The sequence below is a fragment of the Trichoplusia ni genome, chromosome 12 (genome assembly GCF_003590095.1).
Source record: "Trichoplusia ni isolate ovarian cell line Hi5 chromosome 12, tn1, whole genome shotgun sequence".
Lineage (NCBI taxonomy): Eukaryota > Metazoa > Arthropoda > Insecta > Lepidoptera > Noctuidae > Trichoplusia > Trichoplusia ni.
In genome coordinates this window covers 4197635-4221161 of record NC_039489.1, presented here as the reverse complement: position 1 = coordinate 4221161, position 23527 = coordinate 4197635, and the positions used below count along the sequence as shown (strand labels likewise).

The window sequence follows — 23527 nt, the reverse complement described above, 5'->3', positions numbered from 1 at the left end:
CTCAAAAATCCTTTTGGACCTTAGGGAGGCAATTTGGGATGAGGAATAACAATATCCTTGGCGCCCGGGTATCCCTTACAAAAGGACATAAATATGTAATTATAATAATACTAAGGATGAATTTAATACTGTTAATTACGTTTGGAGTGGGCACGGAAACCTGCGTGGAATGTTATCATTAGCCGCATTGGGAATTCGCTTGGAGTACGTGTGTACTGGTTGTTTCAATACGTTACTGTCTTGCTTGGAGAAAATTGTACGTTTCTTTTTGTTCCATTTAGTTGAATTTCTAAATTTTTGTTTCTTTACTCTACTGAAAAAAGGTAGTCTTCAACAGTTCAAAGAATTCCAGGTTTTATCAGCAGTTTGTCTCTCATAGCAAGCATAGCAATAAAAAGAAGTCGATAACCTTTCTCGGAATTCAAGCTACACACCTATATATTTGCAAATCTGTCTAGTCATTTCCTGTGAAAACGTATCAAACATATAGACAGAGGGTAACCTTTTTGACGTGTACATGTTTCATATCCGTGAAAATGCAATAAAATTGAGCTCTGTCGAAATTATTGCTAAAAAATGACTTTTGAAAGTGGCTAGCATACGGCAGCAAGTTTACAAAATATAAAGTGTTTGCTAACTCGCTTAGAAACTTGGGAATGTTATAAAATCCTCTATCTAAAGCTCTAAGGATTTATTTTCTCTGTACATAAAGGCCAGACTCTATAATCTGGTCCGACGTATTTGTTTAACCCACAAAAACAAAAGACAATTATATTTAACAGGTAGATTAGGACAATACCTTTTGGAGTCACAAGGATTTATGAGGCGTAGACGAGACCTTTAAGATTTAGGACTGAATTATCTGAAAGTATGCAAAATATTCTCAGTTCTTTCAAGGTTCTTGTGTACCTGTTATATTTATTCCGGCGTTAAAATTTATTTATTTTCTCAAAATTAGAGATTTGAAAAATTTGCTGGAATACTTTTTCAATTTAAATAATCAGTAACTTTTGATTGGATCCAGAATTCCAGTAGCCCTTTTTTCCCCGGCGATTTCGAAGTTTATTTTGGCTAGTCTTACCAGTCAAAAAGTCAAAAGTCAAATTCTCTATTTCAATTAGACCAGTATGTGGCACTTTTGAACGTCAAAAAATTTAGTTATACAACATTAAAATCTAAAGTCTTAGTCTGTCCGTCAATCTCGTATTGAAGCTACCGCTCGTTCGGAAGGTTGATTCCAATGGAGATGAACGAGCAAGAAACTCCATGGTTACTCTTTTTCACTACAGATTCCCACTAAACTGTTTATTATGACTTCCACAAAACATGTAATTTCGTGTAAATTGGTCAAAGAAAAGCATCCAGATTTAAAATATTGCTTTAAAAGCCAAAAAATATCGAGAATAGTTTTCCACCAAACTTATTTGCCCATATTTTCCATGGATGAATTTATTGAGTCCATTATTTTCTCTAACAAGGAGCTATCTCCTGATTTACCTTACAGATTCTGTTTATTGTTCCCTAAGCACTTGTTTACGCATCTTGCGTACCTTCCAAATAATATATGTGTTGTGAAAGCATGGCGTGTTTGTCCAAAGTAACGTTAAATATGTTACGGTGATGAGATTTTTCTTGACACGATTTTTAAAAAATATTTCTTGTTAAAGCAAAGGTTTTAGAATGATTTTAGTTTATCTTGCTGTGTTTTGAAGCAAGAAAATCGGAAAATTTTGTTTATTGTACAGTACTTTTTTTTTGACGTGTCTAAATCAATTTTATAGCTCGATAATTACTAGTAATCAATTTACTGAGGTACAGATCCCAGAACACAGATACAGAATTATTGAAAAACTATGCATAAAGTAATGCAATGTTTATTCTCTTATTATAAATGTAAATCATATCAGATTCTTATCTTCGTACTTAACAAGGAAAGAAACCTCAGTTCCCAATCGTAAAAAATCAAGTAACTTAACCACTGCGACATAACATCCTCATAAAATTCTCTTTAAACCTACTTAAAATATTCTGTAGGCCTGTAATAATTTCTATCTAAATCCGCCCACCGTTACGGCATTACGTAACAAAATTACGAATAGGTATCCGAAACAGTATAAATTCGACGAAGAATTTCTTTAGCCAATTTGGTTTACAAGTTCCCAGTCTGTGGAAGTATTTACTTGAAAATCGCTTTATAATCATAAGAGGGACTACACAGTTTCTTTCACTTGGCGATTTATTTGTGAGACTTATATTTGCTGTCCTATTTTATTGGCGCCCTAACAGGGGCTACTGAAAAAGGTTGAATACAACCAAGTATCAATTGTTTTCGTAATCTGGACAACGTTATGAGTAATTACCAGATAGAAATCTTACTTTGCAGTTGTAATAAACAAAATATGCAACATTTTTTTTCCTTTCAATTTATAAAATAGATTACATATCTTTATACACAAATTACACCTTTCATAATACTTAAAAACATTTGGTACAAACAAAATCTACTATAAACGGTTTTATTTCAACAGTATCCCAAACATAAGGCTTAAATTATATCTTTATAAATGTAAGGGGAATAAACAAAGCGTTTACGACGTCACAATAAACCATTCCTATTCCTTTGTCAGACTTATTAAGTAGAAAGCTTGGGACAAACATAACTGTGGATTATAGAAATCTTGGAATAAACAGAATGGATATTACGTTGTATCGATTCATCTCTTCATGCATGAATATGATGTACTTGAAGAATTGATACAGTTATTATGTTACAAGGAAAATGAATTGCAGAATATATTATATTTACATAATAAGACTTGTTTTTGTTTTGGAAATAACTGGAAGGAAATGTCCTTGTAGACCGTAATACTACAGCTGATATCTGCTACGCAAGCTACTTCGTAGCTGGTAACCAAATGCTACGTAATCTATGGGAGTTTCATTCTTCGCATGATCTGTTGTCATGAGGTTTTAAAAGTTTAATGTTAGGTTTCCTAGTCATATTTTCATACTTTGAAAAATATCAGCGTACAAAGTAAAAGTTTGATAGTAGGTTGTATAAAAACATCACAAAATATCGTCAAATTAAATCAATTGCATAACCCCAATTTATGTACTAATTATGACTTTTCATATTTAAAAAGCCACGGCAGAAAACTATTTACTTCCCTCATAATTTATATTATATTATGAAATAAATATCGAAAGATTTAAAGGCATAACGGTTTACTGAGAGACCATATTGTACCCAGATGATGCATATGGTAACAGGTTGTTGACCTGTCATCGACAAGAATGGTGATCCATTTCCTTGCCTGACATTTACAATTTGCGCGAAATGATACACAGCTGTTATTGGGCAAAAACTTTATTTATTATGTGGGGAGAAATATTGTGACGTTAATATTTGGTATTCTGAAGATGAAAACGTTTTAGAGACGTAGTGTGGGATAAAATGAAGTAGTATTTTAGGTTTGGGACACTTAATTACTTACTTACATACTTTAATTTTTTTGATATTGATTTTTTTGTGACTCAGTCGAAGAGAATGAAAACGATTTAACTTCGATGGATTCCGGACAGAAAATTAAAAGAAAAATATATCAAATACCTCCACAGGTAAATTAATTTATGTAAATACTTCTTTCATCAAGTACCTCTTACAAAGTTATTTATACAGTTGTCATGGCAACATATTGAATGGAGTTCTAATCGGATTATGAGGGGTAAAGGTTAAAACCATTTTTCGGTTAATAAGCTACAGGCCTCTCTCCATAACAACGGGTTTATATTAATAATTTCATGGAAACTCGTGTTAATAAAAAAGATGGAAATGAATGAAAAGATTGTTTTCTCTTACTATTGTTTGATACGCAGAACTCAGCTCGTTTTAGTCAATATATTGGCTAACTTATTAATAGTATATAACGACTAAATTGAGAGACATTGAATGTATTGAAATGCATGCTACGATTTAAAACTGAGATTCTTACTTACAAAGAGATACAAGAACAATCAAACTTAATGAAGAAAAAACCCAAATAAATGAAATGAAAATCGACAGGAAATAAACTAATTGAGGGATCATTAATCTAAATCAGTAAATATTGTGAACAAGAAACTTGTAAGAAATATAAATACTTTGAGATATCTTAATTTAAGGGAAGCCCGAGGGACTTTGCAAAAGAATGTTAAGAAAAATGAGTAAACAAGGCCGAACAAACGAATACTACACAATAATGAGACACCGAAAATCTTGTGGCAAATGCTAACAATGTTGAAAGATGGGAAGTGCTCTCTTACAAATGAAATATGCTGCCTACAGCGTCACGTCATGTCTCTCGTCATATCGCATGATGCGTTAAAACAATTATTTCTTGTGGCCATTTACACTAAATTTAAATTTATTAAAGAAAAAAGGCAGTAGAACATACTACAAAATTTAGAAAAAATATGTATAATTCTGTAACTCCGTTCACAATATTGGCAGCATGCTAAAATTATCGTCTCCCATTCAACTTGCATGGTATGGGTGAAGTGGATCTGGCTATCATGTTGCAAAATGGGACATTGGATAGTATTGGGATGAAATAGTAGTCAATGTAGATACATAGCTTAATCGTGACTATACGAAAGCAGTCAATGTTATGGTAATAATAAATTTAAAAAACATTTTTTTATACTATATAACTTAATTATCAGGCTTACTTAGTTATATTACTATATAACTTATTCACTAGAACGATTAGTGTAAACTAATTTAATGACTTAGTGCATTTTTCCAGTAAGAATAATGATGTATATATGACGTTTGTAGGAGACTTTTTCTTTAGAAAGACATTGTATAACCCTTTAGAAGACGTCGGAAATCTTCGAAACACATTGAGGTAATGGAATTTTCGTCGGACACTTGAGCACGTATTCCGTTTAGATATAAAATGTTCTGTATGTAACTTGAAATATCATTTTGACTTCACTTTTAGGATGGTGACATTTGAAAATCAAAAAGACATTCATATTTTGTTTCTCATAGTTTGTAAGCCTTAATTTAGGTTCCCCTAATGTTTTCTAAGAAATCATATTTGCCAAAGTAGGAAAAGCTGTATGATTTTTTTATAGTATGTAACAGTTTTTTTGACTTTTAATGATTTTGAGCATAATGTTATGTATTTTCATCACTTTTGATAAGTTCAATTCAGTATCCTTTTATATTCAGTAGCTTTTTATATAAACTTTAAAGTGTACCGTGCATACTACCAAAACATCTCATGCATACATTTATACATTCATTACAGATACCGAGCCAGTTATCGATCCGATCTATACAATAGTAATGTATTGCATAAGTTATATCTGAATACCCTCTTTGACTGCAATCTCTTATCTCAAAGGAGATCTGCACTTGTAACACGAGCTCTTATATCAAGAGTACTGGTATTGTGGAACTGAGATGCCGCTACGCGAACCGTAGCGCATCGTAGCGCGTAGCGGCGTGTAGCTTTCCTCAATGGTAACAGTTTAAGATGATAGTAAGCGCTTTGTAGCCATTCCGACATTAGTAGCTACATAATATATGTGGTTGTAATATGTTGATGAGATAGCTTCAGTCCTGGAATCAATTACCTAAATTGTGTTTGGAAATAATATCATTTATATAATTCGCTTCGTATGCTTCCGTTAAAAAATGTATCGAATTACATAAATAACCCGACCATCATTAAAACTGTTTTATTTGAACTGTTTGCATTTAAATGAAAGAAAACAATTCATGCCAAATTATAATTAAATACGGCATGAATAGTTTAAATAATATAATACAATTTTAATGCTCCAATTCGTTTAGTAACAAAATATTTAACAATTCACACATTTCCTATTATTTGGTTTGGAACATTTTCAGGTAAAATTCTATAAGCATTTGGATCTATTCCAAGAAATTTTAATATTCACTTACCAATGAAATGCAGTGCTATGCAAACGAACACTGAGTGTAGAGTTGTCATCTTGATCATTGTTGATATTTCTCCACTGGCAACTTTGACGCACCGTACATTTTATTTATAATCCACATTGACAGTGTCTTCAGTAGTCATAGCCACAACACTCACATATTAACCACTTACTTATCTTTTTGTAACAGTTTCATGTTCGCCACTTTCAATTGGGTTTCATTGACAATCGAATCAGCAAAGTCTCTCGATTCTCGATAATCGATTCTCTCGATAATCTTTCGCAAGACGCTCGAGGGTCTAAGTATCCGTTGCGGGTTCTGCCACGTTTCAGGTCTCCTGTAACAAAGTGGAGTAATTTGATCAAGTCTAGGAATTTGAATACGATTTCCATATTGGATGCTTACACGTTGAACCTTGGGTGTGCGCCAAAGATGTACTCGAAAGATGTTACGTGGATTTTCATGATTTCCATGCTAATCTGGCTATAAAAGAAAAACATAGAGTTTCTAGACAAGTGGCGTATGAATATTAACGCTTAGGTTGAACTCTCTTGAACGTTAATGAAATTTAAGACGATCACTACTAAGTGTATTAAAACTAGATAATATACGTGATCTGAGTATAAAACAGATTTGAATAATTCTTAGAATTAAAATAATAAGAGCATTTTTACATTATGTTTTAGTAACTTCACGTAATTGTCAATTTAGTAAAATCTTAATAAACTTAATAGATACTTTACATTTTTTATTTCTATTGTGCTTTGATTTATGTATGTTCATTTAGCAAAGCTTTTGATAGTTTTTTGAGTTGATTTTTCAATCGGGTTTGTTTTAAAGGCGAAGTCCACAGTTTAAGTGTACTGGTTTGTAGCTTTGACACTCGATTTCTTTTCTTGACTGACTAAAAAAAGTGTTTTCCATACAATACCAGTAATGCAGGATGCGTGCGAAAATAATTTACAATACTATTTTTTTTAACTACTTATTAGTAACTTGGGGCTGGTTAGGATAATTTTTCACCATAAGGTTACATTTAGACGTTTCGTTGAGACCAGAACTAAAACCACAAATTCTGGAAGTTGCCCAGTTAACGAGCGTAAGTTTGAGAAAACTTTCTAGTTTGTAAGATTGATTATATTAAAGAATTGGGTCTCGGTGAACGGGTTTCAATTACTTACTATCTACACAGTAATTTATTAGGGAAATTCAGATTTACGTTGTGCAGTAGAACCCAAACTAGTAGTGACTTTGAATTTTCTGAGGAAATGCTTTTACCTAAAAAAGGCGAGAATTCATCAATATCTGTGAACTTAGTTTTGCAACATAAATACGAATATAATAAGTCTTAAATAAGTAAGCTAAAATAAGTCTTACACGACAGCTACATTATCAGAAATAAACATACTCAATATTTAATCTCTATATTCCCACGAGAATGGAAAGTACGCAGGTGACTGTATAAGGCGCCACTAGTAATTTAATAAATGAGACCTAATACCAGCAGTGAGTGATCAATGTTTTATCTGTCTCTACATGGAAAAAAGTCAAACTAAGAATTTGACATTAATTGCATTAAGTACAATTACACACGTTGAAATTAGTAAGCTAGTTAGCTTAGCTAGGTTATTAATTTCTAATCCTGATCTACATAGAAAGCGTTTGACGGTCAGCCTTGGGATATTAATGTGTGGTGTAATTATTTTAACACTCACAAATTAGTACAAAAATAAATTCTTTCCTCAAACACGACATTTATTTAAAGCGTTAAGTACTTATTTGCTTAGGATGTATTAGTTCAGCGGTTCACAATCTTCACATAAAGAAAACACCTAATTTCCTCATTAACTTGCCTAATTAATGTAAAGTGATTATCACACATTTCTAACCGCAGCGTTTGCGACTCAAATTGGCGTAGAACCCGCATTAGTTGCCTAAATAATGACGATATTTTAAGCGTTTAGGTTGCTAGGATAGGATTTTATTGTTTGGTGTAGGATTCCTTCGATTTTGAACGAACAAGTTACAGTTTTGATAGTGATATTGTTTTCACAATTTACAAATTACGCAGATGAATCAAAACTGTTATTTTTAGCAAAATGTTCGACTCTATTTTTCAAGCGCCTCCCACTAGAAGGAGAGTTTTAATACGTCTGTGCTTTTTATGTTTTCTTAAACAGAAATTCGGACTCGATGAACCGATTTTGCTTTTTCATTATTTTATTAAGTTCAGCTCATTTTATTTATTTATTTGAAGTCATTTGTATGTTTTTGTTGTTAATTCAATATTGTGTAGGTTTAAGGTCTTATTGCGTTTTTTAGACCGCATTTATTGTTCGCATTAAGCATATATTTTTTCTATCTAAAAAAACCGCATTCAAATACACCCAATGCTCCAATTTACCAACGAACAATAAACGTTGTTCCCCGAATACAATTGCCGCTAACACACGATGACGTAAGCCAATAAGCAAACATCTCACATTCGTGGTCCAGCGTTAGAATTCCAACCGGCACACAAATCAAGCGAACACACTTGGAACAAACATTTGCAAAGCATGTTTGTCATAGTGGTCGACCCACGCCTCTTGAAGACTGTCGCAGTTGTGAGAGCGAGACTTGGCTCTACATTTTGTTATGCTCTATCTCGCTTCAACAAGAGTGCTATATTTTCGCAGTGGTAGTAGGCGACTGGGCACCGACAGGGAATGAATTAAAATGGCGTCGGGTTACTTCACTTACGTAACGTAACTCTAGCGTGGTTTTGCTATGGATACTAATATTATAAACCGCAGATGCGTATATCAGTTTTCGTTATGCATAAAAACTTCACGTCACGTTTTCGGAGAAAGATATGTGCGTAATTGGCATGCTTGTGTATTATAAATGGTGTTCATTTCATTACACTGACCAACTGTATGTATACATAATTTAAATTATAGGTATGCAAATAAGTGATAATAATAATTAATCAAATAATCTGAATATTCTGGACACAAAGAAATTTTAAATTATACTTTATTTGTACCTGTTACTGTCTATATTTTTGATGCTTTTTACAGACTACGATCACAATAATTATAGTGCATCTCAAACTAAACAGGTGAAGCTAAAATTTGAAAAAATGCTAAAGTAATTTTAGACTTTAGCTCTACAATTCAGATTTACTATAAGCATTTTTTCTAAGTAAATGACCTAAGTAAGTAAATAAACTATTCCAATCCATTGATTTAACTTCAATTACAACTTACAAGTATTTGACCTCAACCGACAACTAAATTTATAATTAAAGCTTAAAACAACCTTCAACATATTCCAACATAATTACTGCTAACACCACATAACAAGTTGAAGTCATTTTATGAATATTCCAGCGGGTTGCATAATCCAGCCAAGATTTTGGAAACTTAATGCAATGTTAATTAGGCGGTACAGTTACGACGAAAGTTTGTACAGTCATGTTCAATGTTCTCGTAACAAAGTCCCTGAACACCTAATAATAATTTAATGCACACTAAAGTTTAAGTTCTAATGCAAAAACTGGTGCGTGTACCCAACTATGCAGGTAGATTTTATTTCGACGTCGATTAATAATACTCTAAATATTACATAATATGTATATTTTCGATGCACGTTCCCGCAACTATGACTAAAAGTCCCCCTTGAAAATATAAATTTAAAATATCGAGGAAAACCTATTTTTTTTTATTCAAACTTAGTGCAGATGACGCCTGATGGCGTCCAAGAGTCCACCAACAGACCGCTCTCTGTCAAAGGTGACACGAAAGGAAGAGGAATGAAAAAAAAAAACATCAAATTAACAACAAAAACAAAATCGTTCAACTTTTTGACTTAAGGAGTACCCGTCTAAAAATTCAACCTCACTCCACCGACTTCTATTCCTTCTCCTTCTCTGTCCATGCAGCGCGGCGTGTTTTACTACGCGTTTTACTCTGTGTCTGTTGTGTGTACATAAATAAATAAATAAATAATTAAATATAAAAATAAAAACAGACCAATTGAGAATCTCTTTTTTTAAGTCGGTTTTAAAGCCGATTGTTCTTAATAATTAGCTTCGTTACTTGTTATGTTTCCTCAATTTTAATGAGACATGTTCTAGCAAATTAATATAAAATTACTGAACTGAATGTTATAAAAGCAAAATAATTATTCAATTGATGGCTTTGTCGAACATGTCGGTAATTAAGTATTTTGTCATTATTTCGATAATGACTTGACATAATGAAGTCAATTTCGAGTGTTAACGATATGTTCAATGCAAAGAGGTCAAACCAACCCCTATTATTTCATTGGGCACTGTTCCAATACCAGACAATTACTAAGATAGGAACTTTAAACATTGGATCTCTTTTATTCGGGATCAAAATATCTTTTTTTACTGTTTATAGGTAACAGATATATTTAATCTCGAAATGCATTTTTTTTTGCATTCCGAGACCAATCCTTTTAATATCTCCCCAATATTTTTTATCTGTAGCATAGACAATGTAACATCGTAATAATATAGAAAACTGCAAATGTTACAGAACGTCTTTTATTATACCAGTATTTTGCCAGCGTTGGCGCTCTGAGAAACGTCAGTGATTTGTAAACCAAAATGCAAATAACGCAGGCATAAAATAGCATAGTAAAGGCCAAAAAAGAGTAAATAATCGATTCACACCATATAAAACACATTTATGCAGAGTAATTAACACAAAAAGAAACTTCCCCCATACCAAGCAACTCCAAAAGTTTCAAAATTCGATTCCATCATTCGAATACAGACATCAGCTACCAGTAACCCTATTTAGCTACACTCAGTAAAACACGTTCAATTTATGTTGGTACCACAGAAAGATATTCTCCCAGATAAACTAAGGAGAATTCAATTTTGTCGGGTAAACAGTTTAAAAGCGTTCGGAGTAACGAGTATCGAATGGCGATGGAATGAATTGGACTTAATGTTCACCGAGTTTGTGTTAGGATGTATGTCGGTTATATGAAAATGGTTGGAATTCAATTGATTTTGTGGTTATTTAGGTTTGACTTTGTGATGTTGATTCGACAATACATCGACGGTACTACTTTGTTCTCATACAAAACGGGTACATATCGACATTTTGGAATTTTGGCTTCGGTTTCCAAATGGCCAGAACATTTTGTAATATTGTATCTTGATGGAACTAGTTAGACAATCTTGATAAATAAGTACGTGACCTGTTAAGTATTATTCTTTGTAAACTAACTTATTTGGTAAAACTTAAAAAAAAACGAATTCATTTATCATGAGATATAGGTACTGTACGTACGTAAATAAGTCTTAATACGTGAGAAATAAAACTTAAATTTAAACCAAGAATGCAGCTTGTTTGAAAACATTTAAAATACGTGTTGCTTTTCGAGTCAGAGTACATATTTACTATAACAAAAACTAATTGAAACTTGTGCTACGAAATTCAGTAAAACTCCATTGAATACTTTTCTATTTCCAAGTGTTCGCTTTTCCAAGTACCGAATATTTGCATTTCAGTTTGAAAAACCGAGCATTTAAATGAAGAGCTCTATGTTTCTCGCTTTTAAACAGTTTAGAGGAATGATAAGATAATAGCAAATTGTTCCTTATGGGAACCTCCGAGTGAAGGATGTACTGATAGGCAAAAATATAGTTCAGTAATAATAATAGCGTTAAGGTTGACATAAGTAGCTGTCAGAATATTCTTGCATGCGTAAAGCAACCTGGATGTTCTTTGACGCACAAATAAATACATTGTAAAAGTTAAAGGAAAAGATTTTATTTACTATCTCGTTATTTTTATGCACAAAAGTAGACACTACTGATTAATACCAATAAAATTATTCAAACGGTTAAAAATAATTGACTAAACTGGATTGATCAAATCGAATCCTTTCTGCTTGTGTTAATAGCCCGATGCTATAAATATGTTAATACCAATTATCAATATTTAATTGTAATAAAGGTGTGATAAAAAGCACACTTAGGTAAATATATCATGACTTTATTCCTATTGAGGAATAAATGACTCAACTCATGCTTTGCCTGAACTAATACAGTCAAGAGGGACAAAAATCGAAAAATACTCGTCTTCCATTTTCCCAGTAATTTATGTTGCTTCTTTTAATGCTTCATTGTTAAAGACTTCTAAGTCATCAATCCATCTACCTGGGTTATCCACAAAATTTAATCTTCATAACTATTTTCTCTGAACGCTCTAGATTCCAAATAACATTCACCCAAACAAATTACCACATCAACAAAACAGCCCATCAGATCAAAAGGACCAAATCACCCGCATATGACATACGTCGTTTCGCCTCCCAAAAGCCAAATGGAATGTGTTAGGTACATCTCAAACATGCAAACGACATTTAACGAGTACTTACGTCTGTAAATGATCGCACATCCTCGCTCAGATAATAGCGTAATGATGTATAGGCGGTGGTGACGTCACGTATTCATTTGAGTTGCACGTTTTGTAACGTGCTCCGGTTTGTTGAGTATTTTTAAGCATGTATTTTTTAGGATAATTTGTCGTTTATTGAAGAGGCGTTAATTCTATTTAGAGGAAAGGAGGAATTGTATTTTTTGTTAGATAAGTTATGAAAATGTAATTTTTAGATCGGATCACTTTTTTATCTACTTAAGCTGAAGTATTATAAAATTTAATTTGATTATGAACATGAGCCTTTTTAGATGCATGTTGTCTTTGTGAAATCATGACTTTAGAATTTTGCTCTAAATAACTCAGCTCTTAAAAAAAACACTATTTTGTGGAGAAATCCAAAGAGCATAGTAATTTACTTAGAGAGTGACTGAAATCCCATCATAATTATCCAAAGCGTTTCGACCAAAGCGATAAGTATCTTGAATGCTCCGGCGGAAACACTAAGTGTTACATGCCTTGAATAATATATTGAATACATAGGACGACGTGCTATGAACATCTATGTGTGTGAAACCAAGATGTGGAAGATAGAGAGTTAAATTAAAGATCAGATTGTATGAGGTTAGTATGAAAAATGTACGACTACTAACCGAAAAGTGATCTGCTTGGGAATCATACAATTTAGATTTTTGGTACTATAATATTTTGGTAAAAAAGTTTTATTAATCCGCATAAGAAGGAGAGTCTTCTGTTGTATTGGGTAAAACTTGATTGACTGTTCAATGCGGAAAGCTATGTCATGTCAAGTAAATAACTTGAATAAAGGCCTACGTAGGTATGTATATCTCATATAAAGTATAATTTTTCCACTCCGTAAATAAAATTATAATCACTGCCACGTTTGTACTGCGAGTCATGGATATTTTTGTACTTAAAATGATACCAAGACACAGAACAGAAAAAGGATGACCTGAAACATCTTCCTCAAAGAAATGTCTTCTTTTTTCATACTACCTACGTCTAGAAATTTTACTTGCATAAGTATTTGAAAGCTCCAGCGCAGTAAGTACTAGAAATAACGAAGTTATTTTAGTACATCAAGTTAGTTTCCTATGGATGCAGAGGAGGCAAGCGAGAAAGTCAAAGAGTTTTGGATTCCAGTTTAATAGGACTGCCGATTTTAAGTCTAACTTTTATTATAAACCTTGTGACCCACTTTTTGAGATACAAGGTTTGGAGTAAACAGATTTTGTAAAAAATGAATTGTAAATTGCGAGATATAGGTGAAGTTCCGAATTATATTCCAGGAAAATTTTAATAAATGCAATTGGGCAATAGACTTGGGTTGCACGGAAAGATGAGTGGTTGAGATCACCATGAAGAGTGACGTGTCGCGGGTTCGATCCCCGCTATAGACTCGCCCTCGACCCGCCTTTGTGCAGAAGTATGACTTTAATGATAATGAAAACCCCAGCGGCAAAAAGATTAAACTAATAAATGCTTGAGTCGTTCACTAAAAATAACAATGGAAAGGAAATATAGACACAACGGTATCTATAAACCAAATGATAGCACCAAATATATCGATATTGTTTACCGTAGTTTATTAGGTTAGTAAGGATAGGTAGTGCATGTTCTCGCTCTTTGAAAATAGCAGGTTGTCCGATTGCCAGCTCACCCGCTTGATTTCCGGTATACATCCAGCCATTGTACGCATCGGCTTTCAAACGCTTTCGAAATTGTCTGGCATCCTTTTTCAGCACCAGTTGATAAATCCTTTACCAAGTATTGGAAACAAGTATCAAATATATGAAATGATGTAAAAGTTTACTCACGCGTATTTATCGGGGTGGCCCGACTAGTTTCGGACCCAAACGGAGTCCTTAATCATGAGCAGACGCAGTCGATAAATACGCGTGAGTAAAAAGTTACATCATTTAATAATGAATAACTCTCACGATAGTTACCGTTTTGCTAATTGTTACTAAAAAAGTATCAAATAGCAAAACGGTAGCGTAATTCATCTTTTTCAATATTTCTTTAATAACTTTTACAAATTTTAAGAAAATTCCTTCTCTATATAAAGGATATTTATAAAAAACTTTCTTTCTCAAAACGTCCGAAATCTTGACAGAGATCGCATTACTGACAGAAAACAAGAAACGTTTTGTTAAAAACTTCGAAATCCTTAATAGACAACACTCAATTTTCTTCCTTCATTAAAGTTTGGTATTTCTGAGATAATTGTGAAAGTATTTTGTTGGTCTTATTTCTTAATAAATAATTGTTTTTTTTAACGGACTAATTTACAGATTGGGCTGCTTTATTTAGAATGTCGGCGTCGAAATACGTTCAAGGAATAAAAAAACGGTCAAGTGCATGTCGTAATCGCGACGTGACTCCTTACCAATATGCTGAAGAACAAATCGTGATATGGTGACAAATATTGTTTTGGTCTATGACATTTTATGAGATACAGGTTGGTGACGGGCGTACGGACATACAGTGGACTTTCTCTAACAGGGTTCTTTTTTTAAGGAACCCAAAATTACTCTTTTCAAGCAACCTTGTATGATTTAAATATAAAGTTACTAATTCATTTTTTAAAACGATTAGTGTATAAAACGCCAGACGAAACGGCGATAAAAGAAGGGTAATGAGTACCCACAAGTCCATCAAAGAATATACTATTAAATACTGTTCTAAATAAAATTATGGCAAAAAATGTGGATAGCATATTGTCTAAAATATTTTCCTTTGTCGATATCAGTCATAAAACTCACAATAAAGACATTCTTCAGGTTTTATGGATTAATATTGGCAGTACGCTCACTCCTTATCAGTAATTTGGCTGAGTGATATACACACGGTTTTTATGGGGCTGTTTCAGCTTGAGGTACAGTTTACAACAAAAGTTTCGTGACTACAATAATATATAGATTTACAAATCATCAAAAACTTTGCAACTAATAACTATTTACAGTACAACGAAATAGTATCGCTACTTACACAGGTAATAAACAATTTCTCGTTTAAGACGTTGATAGTCTATACTTGTAGCCATATAAATAAATTACGTTACGCGGATATTTTTTGCCTTTGATCATAACTATATGTTTAGATCTGAGGGTTGTTACTTTGACGTACCGCGGGTTCACCGAATAGGCCAAACGTGTGATTCCTGAATGCTTGTCTTAAATCTGGTTGTGAGCTATCTTAAAGCTTTTGAATGTGCGGGAGTCGTTTTTTTTAATTACTGTTTATTGGACTGCTGCAACGTGATGCAGTGCAGTATGTCGTTTCCACAATTTGAATAGTCTTACTATAACGCGTGGTAGGTCTCCTGAATATATTCATCCCCGTTTTTACTGACTCTACCGTGAGCTCGGTACGGGTGCGATGCTCGTGTTCAAACAATGAGAGGCGTATCGAGGCACCTTAAGTGCTACTCCAGATGCACAATACACCTGGGTAAGGATAATACAGGTTCACGAAAAGGCTTCAAGTTACACTATGTCTGGTACTAGATAGTATTAGTGTCGTGAAGGCCTTGGGGTTCGTTGACGTGATTTTAATGGATAGATTGTAAGGTTGTTTGGATAAGAATGATGCGATGATGTATGTGGAAAAGTATCTTTATTCTAAAAAATTTGTGTGATCCACGAATGCTTAACCGACAAAAATCAACCGCTTCACAAAGATTCAATGCATTAGCTCGGACGCCGTTTTTTTTATAGAGGTAAATATGTATATGTCACACAGTGCTGTGGAAACGGTTTTTTTTTAATCAAAACATGCTTCCGCCAAGTTACTCCGCATAATATCAATGCATGTTCCTTTTTCTTCGAGTAACAGCACAAAGACAATTACATAGATACATTTTATGCATAGTAAAGAAATATAAGTGGACAGATTTATTTGTGTATATGTAATAAAATTTTAATAAAATATGAGGCTCATATTCCTTAGCTCAGCAGTATGACAATTTCATTTTATTCCCACTCTAATATGTAGATATGCCTCAGCTTATTCTCACAGCATTCACACCAGTACCACATTACAATGAATATTAAATACAAGTATAACGCGAAAAGCTATCATAAACAGTGCAAACGACTTTCCAGTACCATGTGTGAAATGGAACGAAAAAGCTTAGTAGGTGCCATAAAAACACTAAAACGGGGGGAACAATAGCTCTAAGCGCGCCTGTCAAGTTTATTGTAACAAATTGTCGCCAGGTGTCGTTTATGTAGTTTCGATGTCTTGAGCAACGTCTGGGGTTGTAAAACGTATACAGTCATTACGCTGTGGTCGATTGAACATTTTGTAGCAGTGTTTTACGATTACACTGATCTTGGTGATAAAGAATTCGTTATTAGATGGGTGGGGAGCTAGTTTCGTGAGGTCATATGTCGGGTTATAAGGATGGATGGATAGCACGTACGTGAAAGGTCATAAGGGTATTGTAAGTCACAAAACTGAAATAGTAATGAATGTGGCAGTGAATCGATATGTAGGTTGGAAAACCGAATGGGAGTCGCATAGATAGTTAACGATAGATTATCAGAAAAATAAAGAGTATTACGAGTTGGTAAGAAACAGCGTTGATTAGTAGAAAAAAGAAAATCCAAAAGAAAAGTAAAGTTATAATAAAATGGAATTGAAGTATCGTCATTATAGGTCTCAATGGCGTCCAATAGGGGAGGCTCAAGTCCAGCAGTGGACGAATATGGGCTGATGATGATGATGGACCAAAACTCTGATTTCTGTGTGATACTTTATACAGTAATGGAAACCGCTATAATCCTAATCCTGTTTTCGCTATGAGATGTCTTTGAATGTAATATTACATTCTTGTTTTCCTTTATAATTCAATATCAACAGCTTATGTCTCGTATATTATTACCTCAAAATATACATGAAACTACTATTTCACGACATGAAACGCAAAAAACCATCTCAAAAGCAGTCAGAAATATCTCAAGCTCTTTATAGTGTTAAAACTAACAGGCTTGCAAAACAGGCATATTAAAAAGAAGCCAAGCCTATTTCCTATTCATTCTGCAGGGAATGAGGTGAATTTTGTTGCATGAAAGGTTTCTTACGACCAGCCGGCCTGGTACCACTATCCGAAGTAAAACTGTTGTGATTGTTGAAGCGGGATAGCGCTATACATTTCGTATAGCTCCCTCTTGCTTCCACAACTGCTTTAATATTACCGTTGAGATAGTGGTAGGTTTCGAGACTTAATGCTATTCAGCATTTTAGAAGTCCTATAGAAATTGCGTTTGACTTTTTAATTTTACAAATATGCTATTCTGTGATAGGATTAAATTTTGTAGTGAATGTAGGGGTTGTATAGAGAATGAGGTCTGAGTATTAATATATAAGTAAGGCTTTAAATAGTGACGTTATTAAGGCGATACATTTTATGCAGTATAACTCTTTTTATTTTTTAAGCCAGCGTTTTCTATTGAACGGTGCACTAGGATCTCTTCAACCTTTAAGAAATGTGAAACGGGTCCGATTAAAAAAAAAGTTATATTAGATAGCTCATTGATTGAGGAAGATTATACATCATCACCGCTATTAATGGACGACCTCCGTGGTCGTGTGGCGTACGCACCGGTTTCAAGGTGTCGCTCTGAGGTCCCGGGTTCGATCCCCGGTCGGGTCAATATAAAAATCACATTTCTACATTGTCTCGGGTCTGGGTGTTTGTGGTACCTTCTGATCTGAATTCCATAACAGAAGCGGTTTAGCAACAATAGGGGCTGAGCAGTAATGAAATATTTAACAAAAACATTGAAAAGTCCATATATTCTTGTAGACATAATGTGTTCTCAAATATGTTTATCAGCATAAAAGCATAAGCAAACCCATTGATATTCCAAGCAAAAGTTATAAAAGACTTATCGCATTAAAATTCAAAGCGAGAAAAAATACATATAAAACTGTATTTGGACCTAAATTAAGATTAAGTTGTGTTCTTATTTCGTTCCAGAACTTTCGAGAATTAAACTTGGCAACGGAGTAGTTCAATTATTTTTTCTGCTGCAAATGGGGCAATACCGATCACAACTTCGTTTTGATTAAAGATGTAGCGAACTCCTTGCATAGATGTTTGATTAAGATACTTGGCCTATCGCCACCTCTTAAAGTAGGACTGTCGCATTTGTGGACGCGAAACAGCTATAGACGATGTAGACCGGCGTCTCTTTTTCTCAACTACTAAATGTTCTTTCATCCTTAAAAGAAAACGGAACTCGAACTAAGACATATAATACTCGTGTCGCAGATGTCAAACTAGTCCATATTTCATAAAAACAAAATATTTGAATTAAAAAAAAAACGATACTTTGACTGCACGGATAGTCGAGTGGTTGAGGTCATCACGCCAAAACCACTGAGCGCGATGAGTCGCGAGGTCGATTCCCGTATAGGACAAGCGTTTGTGTGATCCACGAATACTTGTAATGGGACTGGATGTCTTTGTGCATGTGAATTCAATGTTCATGAAATCCCCGCGGTGGCGGTAAAGCAAAATTATTGCGTTACACAAAAAAAGAACATCCTAATTTCATATTCAATGTATTTTTTTCACGTCATCCGAAAATCAGTAAAGTAATATTTCACAGGAAATTTCAACCTACTTTTGTTACCACAATGTGACTGGACTACTTTCAAGGTTTTTTTGCTATCTCATTCTTGAACCAAGCAGACTCATCTTGATAACATAAAAATCCATTTGAAAACACTTCATGCGATATCTAAGTATCTATTTCGCAATCTTAAAAGGAGCGTTTGAACGTTAGTTTTCTATTCAGCTTACTAGCGCCAGTTACTTGCTTATGTATTGAACTTTGCAGACGGATATTATCTTTGGCATGTTACGTGTTTCTCTTAAATTGCGTATTGGTGTGTTTTGACATTTATAGCGACGGTTTAGAATGACATCAAGCATTGAAGAATAAAATACTACCATTATATTTTAATCAGTCCGATGACATAAATTTCGAAATAATCTATAAACACACTTGATTAATAATGTGAACTCAATTCAAGACGATACGAGTATCATCGCTTTTACATGTCTTTTTGAGAACGCAGGATTAGACATTTCCTATTTGAACCCTGAAAAGGAATGTCTAAATGTGACGGTCAATAAAGCATTTAAGCTAATATTCCCGAAACAAGATATTTCAAATCTACTGTGTGGTATAAAAACTCTATAATCATAAAAAAAAATCTCCGCAATAACATTATCATTCGTTATTATTAAGCAGAAAAATAAAACAGAATCTAAACAAATCCCCAACATTACTACTAGCTTTAAAAATATCTGGAGAGCGTTCAAACGGGCCTTAGATCTGAGTACCAGGCACGAGTGCTATCGGGGCAGGCTGCCGACGCAAAGACTTAAAACTTTGCTTTAAATTCGTACAGTGGAATTTTTTAACGAGCTATATACTACAATATATTTTCGACTTGTTTGTACTTTAGACATGCTATTTCTCAAGTTTCAATAGGTATTTAAGGCAAAATTTATTTGTTTTATGAGATACCCTATTACTTTATAAGGTATATAATTGTAAGCCCCCGTCAATAACCCTCATGAAAAATCATCTTTAGCAGAATTGCAATTATACTCTCATCAGAAAAGCAAATTTCAATATCCTATTATCCCAACATAATTTTTATTATTAAACTAAGCTAAGAACTATTATCATTTAGATATAAATATTAAATTTCATTTGAGTCCCCACTTGAGTACATTTGAAAACTTTCGGTTATTCTTTTCCATTTTCATCCACACAACCCTTAAACGGCTTGAGTGATTTTCAGCAAACATAATCTAAGAACAATTGCACATATACAATTTCAATATAAATGAAACTAAAATTAAATCTGGTACTCCGTTTGGGAGTCATGATCTCATAAGCAGAAAGACACGTCAATCTTATAACGCCAATAAAAAACATAGTTTGACAAATATTTTTTTTTAAGCTAAACAATTAGAATGAACGTCAAAAAAAAACCTTCCAGAACAATATATTTCGTTTTGTTAGACTTATGACCCATTTTGCGCAGAATGTAATCAGAATCCTTTGCCTATCTGGCGATGTAAGGCTTCACTGTCAACGACACTAAATGAAAATTGTATTTTACTGGTCGGTTAAATTACATTACATTTTGTGGAAACTGTTTTATTAAGATACAGCTTATGTGATGATAAATTAATTGTTCCGTTTCAGTCTTTTTAAAACTGGCTAAATTTTATAACTTTTAAGATCGAAAGTAACGAATTGTCTAATAATATTAGTTCCTATTGAAATTCAATTATTAGGTTTCAAAGTTCATTTATACAGATTCAATTTTAGGGAATCACTTTTTTTATTATACGAAATTTTAAAGCACTTAAGCCATTGTAAAACCAGTCAATTATCTTTATGCTCAAAATGAAACAATGAATTTAACAGAGTCCGAGTAGGTATAACCAGACAGTTATCGTGTAAAACCAAACAATTAATTTAACAGAGTCCGAGTATTCAATCATGGTATCAATACAAAATTTAACAAGTATCAAATTCCTTCATCCTTCCACTCATCTACAAACAAATAACAGTTTAGTCTGAAGTCCAGAAGAGTATTGAGTACGATAACCGATTGAAGGCTAAACGACCATCCGCATGATACTGTGCAAGTGCGAACAGAAAACAATTTAGTGTTTTCTATTCCTACGGTAATTGTCTGGTGTAACGCAACTTTGAAGCCAGTTTAATGGTTAGAATTGAAAAATCTTTACGTATCGTCTATAAAGTCAGTAACCTACACATACATGGGGAAGGAGTTTGTGAAACCGCAGAAATTCCTGTTACAATAAAAACATACCCAAGTAAATAAATACAAGTATTTCAATAGTAGCTTACTTTAGACATCAAATATTGAAGTAAACGAATGCATTAAGTAAACAATTTCAATTAAAAAATGTTGGTTCTTTAATTAGCTGTTATTCTTTTTTATACAATTGTAAGAACTTCTTTTTTTCCAGTCACTCATAATGCAATCACTGAATTCAATTTATTTTTATTTTATTACTAGCAATAGCAACTACTTAAAAACTTATGCGGTTTTACCTGAAAACTTATGCGGTAATGTGACACTGAATAAATTTTAGTATATAATATACACCTCTATTTAATTTCAAACTTATACTTTTTGAAGTCAGTGCCAAACCAAAAAAACCCAAGTGAGTCGCTTAAAAACAAATAATTTTGTTTATTTCATGAAAGTTTCAGACCTGCTATAACTTGTAAACGTAGATAACAGTATTTAGTTGTAACACTAGATTGTTTAGAAAATAAACTCGGCTCAGACAAGGATTAGCAATTTAAATTAATGAAACTTGCCAATCGGGATGATTAATGTCCATAATATTATTTTTCTTTTTAATATTTTTTACTTATAATAAAAACTATTTCTCTAATAGTTTAGCCAGCTAACGACTCCAAGTTTTTGCCAAGAAATGGGTTAAAAAAACTAAAAGGAATGAGAAGTATATTGATTTCTAAGAGACTTGATTAAATAAGCGTCTTGCTAAAACCCAAGAACAGCGTAGAGTTTCTTTATCTTTGTAGAAGTCATGATCACCACTCCATATTCGTCTACTGCTTAACATGTGACTCCCCAATTGCACGCCATCGAAAACTATCTTCGGCTTGTAAAAGTATTAATTATCAATTATTTATTTAACAACAGTGAGTCACACGCATACTCATAGGGATAGGACTACTTTCTGACCCTACCGGAGTCCTTAACCAAAAGCATATCCGTCGGCGAGCTCACAAAGACAAAAAAGTTTAAGTACCAAAAGGAAAAATAAATTAAAAGTTTGGACGACTACATCAAAAGCTAAATAAAAACCAAGTGACTGAATTTAGTAAAATTAAGCTTGTATTACATAAAATATACTCTTTGATATATTATCACGCGCTTTTCACTAAAGAAAACTGTCTCTCCCAGCATCTTAGCGAAATAGATTCATCTCGAGTTACATTCATCACGGTGACACTCGATTTACTGTCTGTTTAACTCCGAGTGCGGATGGAGATGTATTTATATGTGTATGTTTAAAATATTATATCTCTTCTCTGTAAGGTTAGCAACGAAGTTGGCTAACATGATCTGATTTACAAAATACTTAGAACGCAATCGGGTAATCGGTTGGTTGAGCTCACCACGCCATGCTTACTGTGCGCGATTTGTCGCGATTTCAATCCCCGCGTAGGATCGTTTGTATGATCCATGTATGCTTGTTCTAAATGCATGTCGCACAAAATCTTCAAAATCTCATATCATGTTGGGGTCGGCTTACAATCTTACAGGATTGAACAATTATCAAATTGTTTATAAAAATTTAAGTATTTTATAAAAAAAAAACCTGGCTAGACACCAATACATAAAAGATCATAAGCATAAATTCCTGTAAAATGGCGGATCTTCGTAAATTCTATGTTCGTCTAAATCATCTCCTATTGCTGGCTGTACAACAAAAATTATAATAGCAGTATGTAGAAGACGCCTTTCTTGGGAATTGTCAAGAAGAAATCCGACGTAGGACACAGAGACAAATATCATATATTTTAAACAGATTATATTGTAAGTTCATACAGTTCTTAACATTTTCGCCTTGCGTTGACATGCTAGTCTACTCCCAACCATGTTACGAGCGATTTTTTTTCCAATCTCTTTATTACCCAGCTGTGAACAAAACTTCTTGTAAACCTACCGATTACCCAGTAAACACAAACCGTCTACTAAAACGTCTCAATAAACCCACGAATTCGTCTAAACGGTACTTAATTACTAGACGTAAGTAGTATACAAATCAGGCACTAGGTTACGAATTCAAACGTGTTTCAAGTGGTCATTAGGCAGGCCAATTACCTCACGTAGAGCTGTTAAATGTGAGAGGCCTTTGTGCCCAGATAGTTGGACAGTCAAGTGTTATTACACTTTGTTCTAAAAGAATTTGGCTGGTTTAATTTTGTTGAATGTAATTCGAATTTGGAATGTGCTTTCATTTGTTTTGTGCAGGTATCTTGGGGAATTTAGTTCGTAAGCGAGATTTTTGTAGATCTTGGCTATATCTTGTATGGAAACAGCTACT

General features: G+C 33.5%; 1 protein-coding gene across 1 annotated transcript in view; it reads right to left on the bottom strand.

The window, feature by feature from the left end:
- The window catches only part of LOC113499258, a 113169-nt gene that overhangs the window by 57926 nt on the left and 31716 nt on the right, over window positions 1–23527 (bottom strand). Inside the window, exon 3 of the mRNA XM_026879663.1 lies at window positions 5954–6287. Coding sequence (XP_026735464.1) covers window positions 5954–6011 — 58 coding nt within the window. The 5' untranslated portion in view covers window positions 6012–6287. The remainder of the gene's footprint in view (window positions 1–5953; window positions 6288–23527) is intronic.